Genomic DNA, 21,252 nt, shown 5'->3' on the forward strand with positions numbered 1-21,252 from the left:
AGGTCCTGTAAATTCTTGGGCTGTCTTGTGTGAAATGCACATTTGAGATCTCCCCAAAGGGACTAAGTGGTATTGAGGTCAGGATACTCCAGAAACTTCACTTTTTTCTGCTGTAGCCACTGAAGGGTCATGTTTTGGAACATTGTCATGTTGGAAAGTCCCTGTGTCTCTGCAGCTCACACACGCACCAGGGATCCACCTCCATGCTTCGCAGTATGAATGCAGTGCTTTCATCACAGGCCTTGCTGACTCCTCTCCAAACATGTTTATGGTTGTGACCATAAGTTCGCTTTTGGTCTCATCACTCCTAATGACTTTGTTCTGGAAGTTTTGAGGCTTGTCCTGTGCTGTTTAGTAAGTTGTAAAGGCATTGTGGAACAGGTTTGTTCTGGCAACTTGGCCATAAAGCCCACTTTTGCTCAAGTTCCCTCTTGCTTCTTTACATTCCATCAAATTTTCCTCGCAGTTGTGTCAAAAAACATTCATTGGTCTATCTGACTGTGTCTTGGTATTAACAGAGCCCCTATTTTTCCACTTCTTTATCAGAGTTTGAACAGTGCGTATTGGCATCAAATCTCTGGATATCGTTTTATGTCCTTTTCCTGATTTATAAAGTTGAGCTACCTTTTCTCTCAGGTACTTTGACAGTTCTTTTGCTTTCCCTTTGGCTCAGTATTCAGTATTCAGCATAGTCAGTGCTGCCCTGGGTGAAGTGCAGGGGTCTCTCAAGAGCTAAGAAACTCAATGACTATTAATACACAGACACTAATTACAAACAAGTCACAGGTGGGGAAACTTACCTTAAATAGCCATTTAAAACTGTGAGTGTCAATGTGTGTGTGTATATCATTATATTAGAAACATTCAAGGGTATGAAAACTTTTAATCAGGGTCATTTGGGTGATTTTAGTTATCATTATCATTATTATATGATTTCAAAAGGGCACAAACAATTGTGTGATAAGTAAAGTAAGTAAGTAAACAGCTTCATCTGACCGCTATCTTTAAATAAAAGAATCTTCCTCTGCATGACGTACCTGCCCCAAAAAGGCCAGTATTTCACAAATTTGACTGCGGTATGTAAATTTCTAAGCACAGCTGTGCAACATTAATCTACTGTCCATGGTCTCCTGCTGCCATCTAGTGCCTTTTTTAGAAAACAGCACAGAAAACAACACAGTGCATGATGACCTAGTCTATAATTTGTCTAAATCACCGGTTCTAGTGCACAGAGCAGTTGAAAAAGAAACAGACATTTGTTGATCGTTAGTGTAAATCATATATATTTTAAACCACCTAGATACTTTGAGGTGGTGGAGAATTATTTGGAACACTACTGTTAGATGAGTTTAACATCACAAGAAAACTTTAGACCGATCATCTGGCCTCACAGACGCCTTCATTGACAATCTCAAACTGATAGCTGGCACATTTGAGGGCAGCCATAGAACAAAGGTCCATGCTTCGCGTCCTCTGGGTCCTTGTCAGCTTCACACAGAACATGTGCTCTTCAACTCTGGGGCAGTCCCGAGCAGCTTTGCAATCACACTTCTTAGATGCTGAGGATAGATGTGATTTCACGTTAGGAAAATCAGTTGATATAATATGTGAAGTCCTCACACAAGTTTTCTAGTGTCTGGGTTGCATTCACTTAAACCAGCAACATGAATGGAAAGATGGCTTCCTGTCAGACAAACTCACCAGAGCAGGTCTCCCATTCGTAACAGGTGTCAAGATCGCAGGGCTCCTGAACGGAGCTCTTCGAAGACATCCTGGCTCTGAACTTGGCCCACTCCAGTTTACCCGAATCCACTGCATCACACGAACCGTCGCTGACAAAGAAGAGCGGATCATTGTGGCAACGTCCGGCATGGAAGGAGCAGAGGGACATTGGCACGGTGACATCGATGTCTGTGTTCAGGATACAGAGATTCTCTGGCTGTGAACTGCACACACACATGCACACACACACACACACACACACACACACACACACAGGAAGCTCTATTAAATTCCCCATATATTCAAGAACATTTTACAGAGGGTAGTTTTATGATGATGATGATGATGATGATGATGATTAGTATTATTATTATTATTATTATTAATAATAATAATAATAATAATAATAATAAGAATAATAAGAATAACACACCAAAAGTCATTACATTGTGTATAAAATAAATATACATCTGAAAGTGTATAACTTAAAAATTCCTTACTAAACTGATAAAAATGTCATGATGATAAGAAAAATTACAATAAATGAATTCCTAAACACCTACAGGCAGCTCTCCCGTTGAATACAGACACACTGAGAGTCCTGTCGCTTCTCTCCTGGACGACACTGAGCATCAGGCACAAACGGCTCCTCTGCATGCAACAGATACAGAGAACCAAGAGACGCCTTTCCTTTATTCACAGTATTTTTCACAAGAAACTTTACACAACACTGAGAAAGTAGAAATCTCAACTCTTTGTCACTTGACAAAAATTTGCTTTGTGTGAATCCGCTTGTTGCTGCCCCCTGTGGCCGACTGGGGAAAACACACACAACAACAGCAGTTCTCAGAGATGGAAAGAGTGTGCCTGCTAGAATATTATACACAAGTGAAGTACTGTTACTTCTAAGAAATACATTCAGTTCATATTATAACCAGTCCACACAGCTTCTCTGTCCCACTATAACCAGTTCACCTCTCTGTGACAGAAACTGTCAGACACAGCACAGCGGCCTCACACACTCACTCTTCTCGGCTCATTTAGCGTCTTTCTTTTGTTCGTTTCTCGCACAGTTTATCAGGACTATTTCACGTGACCTTTGCTTTTGCTCTGTAACAGATATACATTGAAATGTAGCAAATTGCAACAGTTACTATAAAAAGTAGAGGTAAAATTAAAATGACTGATGTAAGAAAATACTCAAAACATACAAGTACACACACAAAAAAGACTGACAAATATGTCTGCATCTAACACATGAAATTTAGAAATTAAGTTGTGTTCTTAGTCTGTTTCTAGTCTGGACTGATACAGACTGATGTATTCATTGAAAATGTAATTTTTGTATTGTAATGCAAGTCTTTCATAGTTTCCAATGACAGTTGGAGCTCAAAATGAGTAATCTACTGTACCATCAGTGCAGCGTAGGTCAGCCGGTAGTGGAGGCTCCCAGGTGAGACTGTTGCCGCATTTGTAGAGGCCTGGTGGCTGTGGTGTCAGGCCTGAGTCATGGCAGTTCATGCCCACTGATTCCCCCACTTTGTACTCCTCCTTGTAGGGGAACAGCATCATGCCATCAGGGATTTCAGGAGGAAGGCACACTTTTCCTAAAGGTACAGGAATAATTAAGTTAATCTTAGCAGTCAGTTATGTTTGTAAAGAATGACGTTACATAGACATGTTCACTGAATTGAGTTTGGAGATTATTGTTGATTTGTCTGGTTAAAAAACTGACTTACTGATGCATTTTCCACTTGGTTGGCTCCACGTCCCATCAGGAAGACAGCTGATGTACTGAAAACCCTCCAGCTCAAATCCAGTGTAGCATTGGAACTCCTCATCCTCACCAAAGTTATAATACTGCTTTGCTTTCTGTAAGAAGGGGAAGTTAATTAATACAAGAGAAGTTAGGAAGGAGACAAAAACAAACCCTCCTGGGCATGTTGCTTTAGTTTTCATAGTACTTGTCATCCTCCTTCCACTCTTCTACAACTCTGACTCTCTTTCCTTTTTTCTTAATCTCTTCCTGCCATTTGTTGCTTCCTTTTTCCTGATTTCTGTTGCTGCCTCTTTATTCCTCCCTCCTTCTATAATGAGCTAAAAAAAAAAAAATTAAGTTATGAAGGAAAAAAAAGTTTTAGTGCACTTGATAGCAATATCTCCTTGTTTATGAAACAATTTGTGAATGTATTAAATAAATAAAAAATCAACAATGCCAGCAGCGTCTGTTGGTGCCAGTTATAACAACAACAACAACAACAACAACAACAACAACAACAACAACGATAATATGTTATTAACTTGAACACAGAAAATTATCTGAAAATGAATAATGTGTGTCTGCAGACATTTATTTTTTAACTGCCTTGTGAAGGCAGGCCCATGCCCATTCTCTCAAGATATTGGCTTCATTGGCTGACTGACTAATTGGTTTACTTCTACATTTCAGTCACTAACTACAGGCTGGAGAGTTAGTCTTTACCAGGAGGAAGCTGTTGTCCGGGATCTGTGGCCTCAGACAGCCCTGCATACCAGGAGGCAGCTCGTTAATCCAGCCCACAGTGAAGTCATCATCGTTGTCACACGTCTCCTGTCTGGACAGAAAAATACGAATCAGATCATTGCTTAAATCCAGTGTTATATGCATGAAAACCAAACACAACCTAAACATTTTGAATTTGAGTTTGTCTGCAATGTCTATTGCAGCAACATTAACAATTCAGTGAGAAAAAACAATGTCAAGATGTTTGACGCAAACAGTTCATCTTACTTTCTGAAGATGGAGATGTGACACGGATCCTCCTGTCTGTCAGCACCTTTGCAGGGCTGGCCTCCGCTGAGCGGTGCGGGATTATCACAGCGCCTCCTTCGGTACCTCTTCATTGAGGATCCACAGCTACTCCACGGCCCCCAGCAGCTCCAGTAACCATCCACTGCCTCTGTGTAAAAGACTCTTGACAATCAGCTTGATAGAGTTTGATTCTGCGCAAATTCTGGCCTCATGGTACCGATACAGGAAAGGTCAGGAGGTAACAAAAATGATAAGTGTTCTCAGAAAATAAAGATATCTTGCTCTGGACCAAAGATTTAGACAAACACAAGGATGGAAAAGCAACCTAGGCACAACAAGTACATATGCAGCTATTGATGGGCGCAATGTGCAAACTAATCTGCAGGAAACAAGTCAAACCTGGTGCACCTTCACCAATGGTAAAGGTTAAACCAGTTTTCATTTTCTAATGCCATTTTTGTTTATGGCAGTTACAAAGTTGGAGGAGTTATTTCAGGCACCACTAGTTCCTGCTGTAAAAGTCATGTTCCTTTCCTTTATAGACTGTATTGGTGACTGACAGTTCAAGCACTTCAAGGCTTGAATTGACGTGAAACATCAGTACAAAACATTAGAAGTGTTTGGTTCTTTGATAAAAAGTCAAAGTAAGACCTGTGTACTTAAAACTGAAAGTGAGGAGAAAGCTAAGACTCCCAAGGTGAATTTTGGTATGAAATATCCAATCACAAAGCTAAAAAAAATTCTCTTGCATCTACTGCCATCATAAAAGCTCAAGGCAAAACCTAAAGCTTGTGTTTTTAAGCCAGTGGTGATTCTATGGATAAAAACGTAGTTCTGTTGGTCTTCCGGTCAACCAGGGTAAAATACCTTGACAACTTTTGGATGGATTGCCATGAAATTTTGTGCAGACACTTGTGATCCCCAGAGGATGAATCCTAGTGACTTTGGTGATCCTCTGATTTTCCCTTTAGCGCCATGATGTTGACATTTGTGGCTTAGAGTCAAATGTCTCAAAAACTAGTGACTACCATGAAACTTGACACAGACAATCACGCTCCCCTCACCCAGAAACAGTCATCTCAACACTTAACTTGAACCCTAAGCATACCGTGGTCTGCAGCAGTGCTGCTGTACCTGAGGTATAATCGGGAGCTCGTTTCTCACAGTTGGTGCCAAATGTGCCGGTTTGGCAAACACACTTGCACTCTGTGCCGGAGAGAACTGGCCTGGCGTTGTTGGGGCAGGGAGCACACTTGCAAGTATCGAACTCATCTAAGTACTGCAGGAAGGCCTTCCTCAGGTGTCTCCTCTTTGTGACCGCACATGGGATCCCCCGAACCAGATCTATAATGGGAAGCACCTGCACAAACACACACATACATGAACGCAGCATCAGCTTCTTGTAGGCTTAAAGATAGTTTTGTTGTTGTTTTCAGTAGTACTTGAAATAACCTTGCTCTCAATCACAACAGGGTTTTCAAGGACAGACTTGGCCCAGTTCTTGTAGGATGTGCGGTCTGGAGCTGGGCCCTGCCTCTCCCAGGCCAAAGCTGCTGCCTCTCTGACCCGACCTCCTTTCACCATCGAGAAAGATTTCTCAGCTGCCTGAACGTACGAGCCTGGACAAAGAAATGTTTTAGGACAGAGAGAAGGAAAGGATGGTGATACTGAGCCAGTAAGCCATGAACAGTAGAGTCGGGATAAACAAGGTGTGCTTCCTGTCAGATTTTAAAAGAAACCTTGATATTTCTGAGTCATCCTGTTGTCAGAGCATCGGGTTACACTGCTGTGTTCAGTGTAAAGGATGATGGTCCAGGTGGTCTCTCGGGCCAGGCAGCCTTTGATGCGCTCTTCTGTTTGAGCTGTTGCAGAGGAAGAGCATAGAGCATTGTGATGCAGACACAAAGAAGCTGACAACAAAATGTTATGCAGCACTCTATGGGTGGTCTTCTTTCCAGTGAATAAGTCATATTTAAAAATTACTGGTAAACTACATTTTCCTCTTGCTCTGTTCATTCAGTGACAGATTCATCTGGGGTTTCTTCTCGGTTTCTGCTTGTCTAAAAATGTTGTAGGAATGTCAAACACGATTTTATAATCACAGAAAAAAAGGACTTTCACATGATGAGAACATTTAGCCTCATCTGTGTACAGTGTCATAGAACCTGCTGCTGCTAGAAAACAGGCAAAAAAACCCCAAAACATAGAAATGTGTCCACTGATGTTTGTGGAGGGAATGCTAAGTGACCCAGTCACCCGATAACATACAGAGATGGAGGAAGGGAACATTATAGTTGTGCACGAGAGTGTAACAGGTGTCCACCCTGCTGTGCTGTACCTGAACTGGTGAGTTCCTCTCGGCTGTACTGGTACAACAGGTCATAGTGGCCTCCCAGCTTCCCTGAGCTGTAGTAGTGTGTCCCGAAGCGCTGGAAGATGTCCCTGTAGAGGGCGTAGTTGTACTCAAGAGGAAGTGCGTGAAGGAATTGGAGGAAAGGCTGTGATAGGACAAGGTCCTCCGGGTCCCTCACCTTGAACGTGGACACGGGAAGAACCTGGTGCACCCGGAAAAACTTGGAGTCCTACAGAAGGAAAGACTGGAAATGACTAAGAAGAAGGAAAAGATGGAGTATAGCTGCAACCAGTGATGGGAACAGATACATGCATGTGTGTGCTCTTTGTTGGGATGTTTTAGACCTTCAGATTTTTTGTCTGGTCCTCACCTCTTAATGTTAGAGGATCAGGGAAGCATTAGGTCAGTGAAGGCTCTCACAAGTGGCCTTTATCACTGTAAATGTGTGTGTGTGTGTGTGTTGTTGTTTGAGTCACTCACTGATTTCTTTGAAGCTTCAAAAGCCTCCTTGTTCGAGCTAACTTGTGTCATAGATCTCCCACTGTAGAAAAAGATGGGGAGAAAAAAGATGGGGAAGAAAAAGTCGTCTGCATCCTGTTGGTTGCTACTAGACGAAGAGGACCTCTTCAGGTCGATGGACTCAGCATGCAGGGGGTGGGGCTCGGTGCTGAAGTCCTCCAGTACTCCAACCTTTAAAACCACAACCACATCTGTAAGGATCTATAATAACAAAGCGCTAACTACAAAAACTAAAGTCTGTGTTTCCTGAAGTGTTCATCTGTGGTGGTATAACCAAGGCTGAAAAGAGATTCTCTGCAAACTATGACCATTTTTCTAATTATTAGGTCTCTGCATGCTGGATGATTTAGTCGATTCATTTCTCAATTTTTTGCCCAAACTCATTGATTTCTAAACGCTTTTCTTACAGTTTGTTATGCATTTCTGAGTCATTATGCAAATGAGGGGTTGTCACCGAAATTGTGTCATGGGGTCCACTTTCATCTATCTAATTCATTTTTGTCAGAAAAGCAGCAGCAGCAACAAAGGAGCAATAGCATTTGTTCCTCTGACCAACACTCGGTCACTCGGTCATTCATCTTGACTGATGTTGATGTTACTTCAGCATGCTATTGGCTGCTCGGAGTAGCACAAACATCAGCTTAATTAGGCAGCTCCTACTCTGCACTCAGCAGCGGTTGGGTAGGATTTGAAACTCATTGTTCAGCTCTTATTGTTTGTGTTACCTTAAGGAGCAAAGGTTTACATTAATGTAATGTTGCTAACATTGTTGAGGCCATTTTTTCTGTCACTATTATTCTGGCTGTGGCTCAGAAAAATGGCATATCTCTATAGAATCACTGAACAAGTCTGAGATATGGGTGGTAATTCAGAGGTCTGGAACCAGGCCGGCTTCACAGAAGGACTGTACAATGTGATATTACAAATAATTACTCCACCTTGATGTCAAAGCTTTCAAAGTTGTGAGGGATTCGGTGGTAGAGCAGAGTGCTCTGGGGCCTCTTGATGTTGCAGCTTCCTCCCATGAACATGTTGTCCAGCACCGCTCCCCTTTGCTCCTCTGCCAGAACATCAAACCTTCAAATGCAAATCAGTGAAGAATTAAATGAATCATGGACTTTTCTTTACAATGAGCACTAAAGACCAACAATATGTTAATTGTTCATAATCGATCTTATATTTACTGTAATTTCAAAAAATATTTCATTTTTCAACTGTAATATCTTAAATTATATACAAATACATTATTTTTTATGTTTATGTAAGATATCAATTGCTAATCCTTTCTGACATAAATTGAATTAAAAACAGTACAACAATATATATACATGTTTGATCTCAACAACTTCATTGATTTTTATAAATATCTGCTTATTCTGAATTTGACGCAGCAACACGTTTCAAACAAGTTGAGACAGGAGCAACTAAAGACTGGGAAAGACACCTGTTGGATCATTCCACAGGTAAACAGGTTCATTTGTAACAGATGAAAGTATCATGATTGGGTATGAAAGCATCCTGGAAAGATTCAGTCATTCACAAGCGAGGACGGAGAGAGGTTCACCACTTTGTGAACACATGATATTAGAACATGGGCTCATGCAGGAACACTTTGGAAAACTGTTGTAGGTAAAGGGTTCATTCTATTTTTATATGCGTTTTACACAGTACAAGACTAGAAATGTTTTAAGAGGAGGAACATGACAGAAGAGAGGATGTAATTTATGAGCACAGCAGCGAGGAATGTGGGCTGTTCACATTAAAACTAAAGTTCCTAACTCAGCAGTGACTTTTTGACCTTGAGCTCACCCGTTTCCCACCAGGTCAGCCCCGGGGGCCACTCTCTTCTCTGCTGGACACACAATTTTGTGGTCGACACAGTCTTTCTCATCAGAGTTATCTACACAGTCGTTCTGTCTGTTGCATGTTAACGTGGAGTTGATGCAGCGTCCTGCAGCAGAAAGGATGACGAGAAAAAGTTGATCTGTGGACGTGTGTGTGTGAAAAGGATTGCACATTTCTTCATTTATGGAAAAACAACTACTTGCCATTATCACACTTAAAGTCCTCTTTGCAGTCGATGGGTGGTAATTTGCACTCTGTGGAGGGGTGACAGGGTCTCTCCTCTGTCAGCTCCGCACTGCAGGCTGATCCACCAAACTGGGACGGCCTCTGGACAGACCGTGTCCGAAACTGAGGCAAAAACATGTGAGAGAGAGTGATTCAGAATTTAATTCATTTCATCCAACAGAGGTTTGAGAAGACAGAAGAATGGACAGAATGGAAGAAACAGAGGTAGAGACAGATGTGCTTTTTCTTTTCTGAAAATGTTCTTCCATGTGAAACAGTTCATTTGGCAGAAGTGGCAGGAGGATATGGAACTGCTGTTATAAGAAGACATACTGTCAAAGCTCCGCCATGCACACACTACACGCCTACTTTAACCATTGTTTTATTTTCCATAATACACAGAACTTTTCTTTTTTTCTTCATCTGACAATCTCAGCAGGGCTGACTTAAGACATGTCCGTGGGATTGTTTCTGGGAGTGTTCTGCAATTATAGACAAATTACAAATGACAGATTTTTAAGGCTGATTCTCATATTAGAGTCAATTAGAGTCAAGTATTTAAGATAAATGCAGACTTCTTCTGTATTATTAACCTTTAAAGTGCTGCCAGTGCCCAAACAGAACCGTAAAAAGATGATTAATGCAATGCATACAGTCAATACAAGCTGATATCGTGTTGCAAGATCAAATATTTTGTAGGAAAACAAATGAAATAGGTTGCACGGGAACATTTTACTGATACTTTCAATATCAAAATTTTGTGGCTTGGAAAATACATGAAATAACAACGCTTCCTCATCACAAAAATTAATGTGTGCAACAACCTAACAACTAAGAAATGTCTCTTTAACCAAACTCATCATTAGTACAAAACAAAAATGCTGTGTACTATTACACACGTACTGTCACTACTTTTCAAGCCAACCATGTTATTCTGTACCAACGGAAAATTATTCATTACATACTGTAGTGTGCATCAGTAGACAAGAATCAAAGTGAGACTTTGGGAGGATACTGCCAATTAAACCTCCAAGTGAAAAACAAAGCTCTGTTCACTGAATGAAGACAATGAGATGAGATTTAAGATCAGAGCGCTGGAAAGTGGACCTTTGAAGTTAGATTCATTTGTTCATTTGTTAGATTCATTTGTTAAAATATTTTCTGGAAGATGAAATACTTAGTTTTTGTTTTCTAAGATAATCCTGAGCCGTCTGTACAACACACTCTTCTATCAGTGTGTTGTACAGCAGGGTTCATCAACATTCAAGGACTGCTTTGAATACTGTATATGTCATTTTGTCACCACATCCTCAAAACCTGAGAATTTGTGTGCAGCATGGAATGAACACGCAGCTAACAGGGGATACGTTTGCAGTGTGATTTATGTTTCTTGCCTGTTTCTTGGCACAGGGTGAGCAGTCAGACCAAGACCCAAACTCAGTGAGCAGGCAGTTGACTGGACAGAGCTGTTCGTTACAAGCTCTTGAGTCCTCTCGCTTACACAGCTGATGGCAGCTGCTCATCCAGTAGTAGTCATCATACTGAAAGTTCCTGCCAAAAAAGTGAAAGTTTTTACATACAGCAGCTGTTTTCATCATCTGCATTAGACAAGTAACAATAATAATAATTCTGGATTACAGTATTTCACAATAGATTTGGCTCTATTTTCACAGCAGTTTCAATTTGCTGTGCCACCTGTGTCTGTGGCGCCATGTCTGTTTCTTCTGTGTCACCTGTGTCTGCTCTGTGTCACCCGTGGCTGTGGTGTTAAGTGTCTGTGGTGTGTCACCTGTGTTTGTGGTGTTTCATCTGTGTCTGTGCTGTCACCTGTGTCTATGGTGTCATGTGTGTCTGTGTTGTGTCATGTGTATCTGTGTTGTATCACCTGTGTCTGTGCTGTGTCACCTATGTCTGTGCTGTCACGTGTGTCTGTCCTGTGTCACGTGTCTGTGCTGTCACCTTTGTCTGTTCCTGTGTCACCTGTGTCTGTGCTGTCAGCTGTGTCTGTACTGTGTCACCTGTGGCTGTGCTGTCAGCTGTGTCTGTACTGTGTCACCTGTGGCTGTGCTGTCATGTGCGTCTTTGCCATTTCACCTGTGTCTGTATTGTGTCATCTTTGTCTGTGCTGCCATGTCTCATTTGGCTGATCTGTGTCTATGCTGTGTATGTTCTGTGTCTCACTTGTGTGTTCCGTCTCACCTTTGTCTTAACTGTCTCATGCGTACCTTTGCTGTCTCAACTTTGTCTACGATGTCTCACCTGTAACAATGTGTCTCACCTCACTCTGCTCTGTGTACCATGGTTGCAGGTCCTGGAGCAGGCAGACCAGGATCCCCAGGGGTAGCGCTCACAGAAACAGGCCAGGCCAGCTGACACCCAGCTGAGGAGCTGCAGCAGCAGGACCAGCTGACTGTGAGGAGCCATCAGGAAGTTCAAACTGGTCTCACCTATTGAAATGAATTTGATGGCCAGACCAGAATCAACATCTGTCTAAAACGGGTTATTTATTGATTTTTTAATTTCTACATCATGTGTTTTAGATTTGTTTCAATTACATGGACGTCATTTATTGTACTTTGAATAAACACTATTAAATATCAGCTTTATTAAAAGGAATCAAAGAGGACTTAAAAGTCAAGCAACATTTCCCCACTGAACATCTCAACATCAATAAACTACTGAAAATTGAAGATGCCTTGATGCTCCCCCTTACTGTATTCTCCACAGAGGATCATCCTAACACACCTTTCGCGATGTGTGACCATGATGATTGGACTGTGAAGACATCTATTAAAACAAACCCTACAATCTGATCTACTGTTCTCTGCTCGAGGTGGTTCATAATGCTGCAGCACATCCCTGCAGTGCAGCCTGCTGTAATTGCTACTTTCTCTTTCAAGGGTTTTGTTGTCAAACATATTAAAGTGATTCATTAGGCTCTGTCTCTGCAGTTTTAATGCCATGCCAAATGTTTTACATTGAGACTTAATGTTCTTTTGATGCAAATAAAATGCCTTTTAGGCAAGGAAGGTAATGCATAAAAAGGCATTTAACAAGAAAATGACACAAACGAATGAATGCACTTTTACAAAGCAGCAAAGGGTTGTGGTGCAGTTTTAAGTAGGCATATTAAATGTTAAGTTGATGTGGATTATTTATTCAATATTTAAGTTTATAAAGTTCCATCAAAATACATTAAAAAGTAAAAGCAGACTCACCACATATACTGATGTCCTCTTCAGCAGATATTAAGGCATATGCTTCAGCAGCTCCTGTGTGTGACTGTATACTTGGAGAACTGCAGGCAGAGCTGAAACTGACTTGAGGTCTGTGTCTGATTGGCCAGCAGCAATATAAAACCCCCCCTTTCATGGGAAACCATTTGTTTTTTGACTTAGATTGCCCAATCTGGTGTTCAAAAACATCTCAAACTGAAATCTAGTTAATAATAATAATAATCAGAAAACACAGCAGTGCATAAAGATCTTACATAACCCTTTTGTCCCTCACTGTTACGGGAAGCAAGAGTTCTGGAGTTTCCCGGCTGCAGAGACATAAACCAGATGTTCTGCGTTAGTTAGAGATCTTGAGGGGGAGAAAACTTCTTTTCGTCAGTTATCCAAGTGTTTGTGCAATCTGGCACCAACACGACTGCAATTGGTTCATGTTAAGGTGCATAAGTGAATTCTACTATTGTGCAAAACTGCAACGCTGTAAATGAAGCAAAATGTGAGTACATGGAAAAATGAACAGGTTGTTGCACTCTGAATGATTTGAACTTTTTTGATATTAAACAAAAAATTGTTATTTAATTATTTATTTTTAGTTAGTGCTCAAGTTTTCAAGACTAGAAAACACATAAGAAGAGGAAAAGGTATGTGTTCCAAAAGATATGCAGACATGAAATACCAAAAGTCATGCATTCATTTTGGAATTTAACAGATAAACGGTGCAAATGACTGGTGAAAATACTAATGGCATAAAATTTTTAAGATACAGACAAAGTGAAACCTAGAGTGAGTCATGGAAAAACTGATGTGAACTTTGCAACTGGGCAAAATGGAAATCCATCATCATTTGAAAGTCAAAGACTGAATTATTAGAAAGATTGTCAGAAAACTTACATCTAAATTTAATTTATATTTGATTATACTGCTATAGCATATCATAATTGCATATGGTTTTTGAATGATTAATTAAAGGAATAGTTCAACATTTTGGGAAATACTCTTACTTGCTTTCTTCCCAGGACTCAGATGAGGAGATCAGTATCAGTCTCGCGTCCGTGTGTTGAGTACGGAGCTGGATGGAAGGCACAGTTAGCCTAGCTGAGCATAGGGACTGGAGGCAGGGGACACAGCCGGCCTTGTTCACAATTACACATTATTGTTAAATGGCAACACAAACCTCACTTGTTAACGAGTTGTATCTCATTTCTTTAATTCACACACAAAAATGTATAGATATATAAAAGCAACAATTTGTGGTTTTAGAGGGAATTTCATGCTGGAACTGCTTCTTGGTGAATGACAGCTGGGCTCTGTGTCAGGAGCTTAGAAATCTTGTTGTTACTCTTGGAAAGAACATTAATGAGTGTGTTTCAAAATGTTTTAGACAAAAAAACAAAACAAAACCCTGAAATATCATCATATTTGTATATAAAACTTTATTCACATTATAAAATGTCCTAAGCTGTACATCGGTTTAGCTGTGGATTCTCTACACTGCAGGACATACTAACAACACATGGCCTACTCTACTCATATACATGCCAAAACAAAGAATTTAGCAATTTAGACATCACTACTTTAGATTACATTAAAGGGGGGGGGACCTCCACAAACACAAATTTACAAATTACATTGCACTGACATTCAATGGGAAAATGGCTCTAGTACAACGCTTCAGATTAACAACTGTTTAAGTGGATTTCAATTGTTTTTTTTTTTTGTGTGTGTGGCTTTTTCCATTCTGCTGTTTCTTTATGTGGAGCATCTGAAAAGCCCTTGTGATGGAAAACTGAAGCTGAAATTAAAAAAAAGTACTATTTCAGGGAAGACTGCCAATGACATGCTGCACATTTGTAGAAAATAAGAACGCAATAGAGGCTGCAATGATCATCACACCCCATAATATGAAGGTGTCAGACCAGCAGGAACATACTGATGATTCAGCTATTCTTTATGAAGGAGCACTACAGCAGATGTAAGATCATGAGGGGCAATTTTATAAGAAAAAGTCTTGTTATTATGATAACAAAGTTACAGAAAAAGGGTCATATTTCAGTTAGGTTGGGAAGATTACCGACATGCCCTCACTTGTTCTGATCATGTTCAACATGTTCCAACTTTTTCTTGTTAAATGACTTTTTCTCATATCTCACTGTTTGTTTGTTTTTTTCATGAGGTCATGATGCTGATCAAGTCAAAGGGGTTTATGCTCTGGGGAGCAGCCTCGTGATTGCTCAATTTTATGTTCAATCTGCCCACTTTGATATTTTCTTGATATTAATGTTAGCTTTTGATATTTCCTCGCTACAAATGGAAGTTGATGAAGCTAATGGGAGTAAAATTGTTAGCATTTATCCTCTGGGGACCATAATAGTCACAGCAAATGAAAATACTGTATATCACATACAGCCAATAGTTTTAAAGGTTCCCTACTATGGACTAAAGTGTTACTTAAAAGGCAATTTTGACCTTTAATCATTGCTGGAGAAACATTTAGGGTGTCACCTAAATGATTAGAAATCATCTTTCATCAATATACTGGAGAGGTCTAAGAGGCAAAGATTTGGCCAAGCTTTGTAAAAGCTTTTAAGAATCTGGCATAAAGTTTATTTTACACAGTTACTGTTGAATAAATTCAAAATACATTTTTTTTCTATAGAGAAAGAAACATCCTAATTATAGGCCAATTAAGTATAAGCATCATTACAGTGTAGATGAATTGCTTTGTCTACAAGGTGTCACACCAAGCAGCCAAGTAGAGACTCACCTGGCTAGAGCCTCTACTGAATGATGATGAAGTACATTGTTGGGACGACAACTTCTCACATTGTGACACATTCAAACATGGAGGCAAGACACAAGCACAGTGAGACAGCTTCGAACTAAAAACGCCAGTGCATAGCCTGAATATGTACATTTTGATACTCTTTCATGGTAAAAAAAAAAAAAAAAAAGGTCCAAAAAATAAAGGAGGTGGCTGAATAGGCAAGAAAAAAGGAAAGAAAATGCAAAGATGCCACACTGAAAAGAGTTCTGCAAGGGTCGAAAACTGACACCCAAACCCAGCCTGTGCCTGTCTTTAAGGTCTCACCCAGCAGAACGTGCAGAACCTGCACTAGATTTTTGGTTTATATCATTTTATTGTATCCTTTACTGTCTGCTGGCTTCCCCTCTGTTACTGCCTGTGTGCTAAACACATTTGAAAATAAGTAAAGCCAAACTGAAACGCAATGTTACACATCCAAACAGCTGAACCTGAACGAGCTGAGTGGCAGAACTCAAGAACCAACCAGCAAAGAAAATAAACATCCAGATGAAAAAGACAAATGGGACATAATCAGATAAGCCTCTACAAGATTACAATTTCAGATAATATGAAAACCCCACTGAATCTAACTAAAGAATCAAATGGAATAGGATTCATGAATCTCTTATTTAATATACGTCACAAAATCTGATAAAATAGAAGTTCTCTCCCGTGTGTGTGTGTGTGTGTGTGTGTGTGCGTGTGTGTGCATGTGCGTGTGCGTGTGGTGTGTGTGGACTGCTGCCTTCAGGCTCTCAGCCAGACACCATGCAGCAGAGTCCAGGGAAGCGTCTCTTCCTCTGTCGGATCAGCGGGTGTGGAGTCAGGTTCAACAAGCTGCTGTCATCTGGAACACACACACACACACACACACACACACACACACACACACACACACACACACACACACACACACACACCTCGTCACACTTTGTGCAGTGCAGCTCATTTCACTCATCACTTCCGTCATTTTATTTTTTTATTCACTTCCTTTTTAATTCATTTTGGGCTTTTGTCAGACTGGTTGTCATATTGCTTTGCTTCCTGATTGTCACCTGTGACAAATAATTACTCCACTGTGCACAATACAGTACAAATCCCTAAATAATAAATAATAAAAAAGTGTGCTGTTTCTACAACTGTATTATGACTTTTGCATGCTAAGATAAGCTAACTGTTTGTTGCCTGTATTGTAATATTTAGCATGTGCTGTGTAGGAAACAAGAGTGTATCAATCCTGTCATCTAACTCTGGTCAAGAAAGGGAATAAACAGATTTCCCAGTCTGACGACCCCTCATTACAGGAGGGTCCAGACCCCCGTGTTGGGCACCACTGCAGTAGAGATGTATTTTATTTTCTCATAGAGGGTTTCTTTCACATCCTTGCACAAAGCATTTTGAAAGAGCATCTTAGTGGACTGAGCAGCTTGTCATTGTCACCAAAATAAAACTACACTTCTGTTCGAAGCATTCTTAAACCACAGCTCTGTCCACTCGCCCTGACAGCAGATGCTGTTGAATTAAATAATGACAGACATTTGTGAGCAAGAAAATAGCTCTTCGCCTCATCAGCTCTCTGGTTCTTTAGACTCACACTGTTGTTTCTAAGTCACTTTGGACTACTCTTTGTACCCAGACTTGATAAACGTCTGACCGAATTAGTTGCACTAATAATAATTAGTTATGAATTTCAACCATCACAGCGTTACATACCTTGGTTTTTCAGTGGCAATGGCATCGTGTCCCTGAGTTTGCTGAGTAGGTTCCGCATCTCTCTCATATCTCTGTGAAAACAAAGGAACGCTGACTCAGCAGGTACTGATTTGCAGCTTTAATCAATTCTGACATTGCAACAGTAGAAGAACACAGTTTAGTGTGATGGCTCAGTTATAATGATCTCTATTAACTTCATTTCCTGTTTTATTTTGCAGTCTTACCTCCATGTATTCCACTTTGTTTCACTTCCTGACAGTTTTACTTTTTTCCTGTTCTCTACTGTCTAACCAGCCTTCCTATAGTACTTATAATCCCGGCTGTCTCTATGACCTCTGCCTGCTTGTGAATTCTGATTCTGTCCTAGTCCTCTGTCAATCCCATGCTTATGACTTCTGGACTGTTTTTGTAAGAGCTATTAAATAAATGTAAGAATGGAATGTAAGAATGAAGCTTAAGAAGCAGACGTGTACCTCTCTATATTTTCAATATCGGTTCCCACCAGCCACTGCTCCTGTAGAAAGTCGATGGGGGAGGACGATCGGTCCTCCAGGATGGCGACGTCTGAGCTTTCATCCATCCTGAAGTCCACCTTTGGCTCTGAGTCCGTTCCTTCAGGTCCGAGCAGAGACAGCAGCCATGAGGCACAGCACTTTCAAAAGCACTGCATCTTTAAAGCAACGGATGATTTCTATCCATAGAACAGGAAATTTTAGTGCCCACCACTCAGTATGTCAAAGATGTCATTTTACTGTGACAGTCAAGGTCTTTAGTGAGCTTACAACACATTACTGAAACGTTTGATCTCATTATTTTCTTTTTATAAATGTTACTGAAATGGTTGCTTCTATAAATCAAATAAGACTTGTTTTCATTTTATAGAGCCTAAATATAACAAAAACGAACAAAAGCCATCTGTGGAATAAACTAACAGCTCTCTGCTGCCCTCTGCTGTTTTAACAGTGTGTGACCTGAACTCCCATCTCCACAGATATCATCTGACAGCCCATATAATGCTCATATGTCTTATATAAGTAGACATTTTATGTCCACAATGCATTTAACTTTAACATTTTGACTGTATAGTTTGGGAAAATGCATGAAAAACTGAGCCAAGTGCTCGGAAAGCATTAGATCAAAACTGAGGTACAATAAATAGACTTTAAATAGATTAGAAGAAGTACTGATTGGATTTCAAGGAGAAAAACAGTCGGTGTGCATTTTAAATGACTTATCTAATGGTACTCCTCAAGAAGGTGAATTACTGGGGGTCCTCAGTGTAGAAGACAAGAGGGTCTCTGTTTTTAGGTTATGGAGATGGATTAAAACCAGGCTGTCACATGTTTTTAGGTTGAGAACACTTGATAGTGATTAAGGATTCACTGCAGGGTTTTTTCAGGAGGTTCCCACACTGCTGCCACTGTTACCACCATGCTGTGGAAGTGTTACCTGTGTTAAGGCTCTGACTGATAGCCCACATTATGCTGACTAGTTAGCGATAAAATGTGTCATCCCTTAGACTCTGTATGTCATTTGTGCCTTTTTTTAAATTTAGAATATATTTTTGGGCTTTGACAGGCTGGATAACTGAGTACTGAGATGCAGCCTTCAATCCCAGCACTGCGGTTTAAATACAAGCGGTTTAAAATGTTAAACTGATATGCTACTTTACGACTATAAATTCAGTGTGTGAACATTGCTAGAAAGATTATATTGATTAGACCCATTGTGGTCATGTGATGCACATCAAGGTGGATAAATTAAATCAATCTATGCTTGTTTGCTTTTCATAAATCTCAGAGTACTTCATGAACATCGGCCAAAGATGATCAATTCTTTTGAAACTGGCTTTAAGAGTAACGTGGACTCTTGTATTGTATTTCCTTGAAATGTTTTTTTTTCCGTTGTTATGACGGTACTTTTTCTGTGCAGCTGCAGCACCCCCAGCAGGCACATGGATTTGAGCATCTCTGTTATGAACATCTCCAGGCAGCACTGCAGCTGGATGAAGAGTCGGCAGATCTCAGGGTGGATCTCTCCGTCCTCTGGACTGCAGCATGAAGAGGAGGAGGAGGAGGAGGAGGAGGAGGAGGAGGAGGGGTGAGAGAAGAGAGGGTGACGGGGAGGAAGGGAAGCAGAGAGCGACAGAAACAATCAGACCAACAGAGATGGGTAACGTGTAGTTCACATTCAAGCAGACCAAGTTCCAAAAATGCTGCAGATTCAACTTTTTCACCATGTTTCTCCATCATTTCTCATTCCTTTCATTACAAATGAACTTAACTCACTTGCAGATAAAACCTGACACAGCCATCTCTGCGAGCCTTTGTCAAAGCTACATCAGCAGTGATAACAGAACATTCACTATTACACATTACTTCAGTATGATTGTGGATTTTCCTACCGTTGTTTGAAATATGAAAAGAACAGTATTTCTTTTTATTGCTGGTTTCTAAATTTGTGTGGAAACAGTGGAAGGTTTAAACAGTCCGCTTGAACTGTGTTGTATCTTATTTAGTTGTTATAACTTCGTTTTATTCACCTATTTATTCTCCTGTCTTCTTACCTCATTATGGTGTAATGTCAGTACTTATTGTTTGTTTTAGGCCTGTTCTGTTGTTTTACAGTCAGTCACTTGTTTTGTCAAGTGCAGTATTTATCATTGTTTTAGTCATCCGTCAAAGGAATAACTGGAACATCAATTTCATTTTCTTTTTCTTTTCTTTTTCTTCTTCTTGTTTTTTTTTTTTTTTTTTTTTTTTTTAATAATAATAAAAAATCAGGGCTCAAGAGGTTAAAAGGTGCAAAGCAACAAACAATGATGGACCGCTGCGATGTTTCAGGAGAGCCCAAATCTTTACCTTTAATAACAAATGCAAAGGAAAAATGGCTCTTTGTTTCCTTCTTACCCTGACACGGAGATGACGGCGAGGTCCTGGTGCGCAGCCCGGGCCATGGAGCATCCTTTGGAGCGTGTGTGGTGCATCTGAGCCCGCAGAGACGGACAGTCGGCTGAGATCTCCCCGACGGATATGACCTGCTCCCGGTACAGCGCTACGAGGGTGTTGAATTCCTGGACAGTCTGAGGAAAAGAGACCAGTCTGACTGTTTGTTAAGCCTGAACAAACCGAGAACATGCCATCTTCAAAGGAAGGCAAGACTGTAGTAAAAGGATTCCCTGCGCTTGTACCTCTGGTCCGTTTAGCGCCACTGCTGCACCTGCACATGATCAAATCGGTTTTTATCCACTAAATCCATGAACACGTCCTTTGGTGCAGAGTTACGCTAAATACGGACCTCTCAGCAATCATTAACAGAGACATTGTCTGTGTTTGAGGACTCACCATCCTGCTGCTGTCCACGGCCCCCTCTGTGCTCTCCCGGCGCTCCGGCTCCGTCTGCGCCACTTTACTGACGGGAAAAATGATCCCTGCGGATCTTGGGCGCTTTTTCCGCCCGTACGGTGCAGAACACATGCATGCACACCCAACACCGGAGCCCAGCCAGACGGACACACAGAGAGAGACAGCCCCTCTGTCCTGATCGCTGCGGTGTCCTCTATGAAGAAGAAAAAGAGCGGCTCGGACGCAGCAGGGTCGCGAGTTTGGATGATGCTCGGAGTCCCCGCAGGAGAGCGTCGTTATTCCCGCAGCAGGACCGTGTCGCGGGCCGGACGGACCCCCAGCAGCTCCCTCTGCATCCCAGCCGAGAGGAGAGTCACCTTCAGCCCCTCCTGAAGGCCGAGAGGGAGGCTCCTCCGTCTTCCGCCGCGCGTTCACGTGTGAGGAGGATTCAGAGAGAGCCAACAGCAAAACAAGTCGTCACCCACCGACTGACAATTAACTGTTTAGGAGCATCAGTGGCCCAGAAAACAACTCGGAGACGGCGCAGTGTCAGATCTGGGTGACGGTGCATTAGAGGGACGCTCCTTCAGACGCAGAGACACTTTCAGATCACACTTCTCGCGCTGTTCCGCCACAGGAGCGAAGACATTCAGTGTCACAGGCTTCGGCTGATTTTTCGCGTTTTTTTAAACCTTTATTTTAAA

General features: G+C 41.1%; 1 protein-coding gene across 1 annotated transcript; it reads right to left on the bottom strand.

Annotated features, from left to right (window-relative positions):
• Positions 1–865: 865 nt before the first annotated feature.
• c6.2 (complement component 6, duplicate 2) lies at positions 866–20,985 on the bottom strand. The gene is made up of 21 exons (XM_070988309.1): positions 20,549–20,985; positions 20,114–20,286; positions 19,124–19,254; positions 17,678–17,816; positions 11,733–11,865; positions 9,959–10,003; positions 9,434–9,578; positions 9,195–9,336; positions 8,324–8,462; positions 7,347–7,556; positions 6,852–7,095; positions 6,253–6,375; positions 5,966–6,132; positions 5,648–5,873; positions 4,493–4,661; positions 4,205–4,316; positions 3,462–3,594; positions 3,135–3,329; positions 2,286–2,373; positions 1,702–1,946; positions 866–1,559 (listed from the first exon to the last, which is right to left on the bottom strand). Exons 1-21 carry the CDS (start codon positions 20,678–20,680, stop codon positions 1,378–1,380), a joined length of 3,273 nt encoding a protein of 1,090 aa, XP_070844410.1. The 5' UTR covers positions 20,681–20,985; the 3' UTR covers positions 866–1,377.
• Between the last annotated feature and the right edge of the window lie 267 nt (positions 20,986–21,252).

This window comes from Chaetodon trifascialis, chromosome 20 (assembly GCF_039877785.1).
Source record: "Chaetodon trifascialis isolate fChaTrf1 chromosome 20, fChaTrf1.hap1, whole genome shotgun sequence".
Classification (NCBI taxonomy): domain Eukaryota; kingdom Metazoa; phylum Chordata; class Actinopteri; order Chaetodontiformes; family Chaetodontidae; genus Chaetodon; species Chaetodon trifascialis.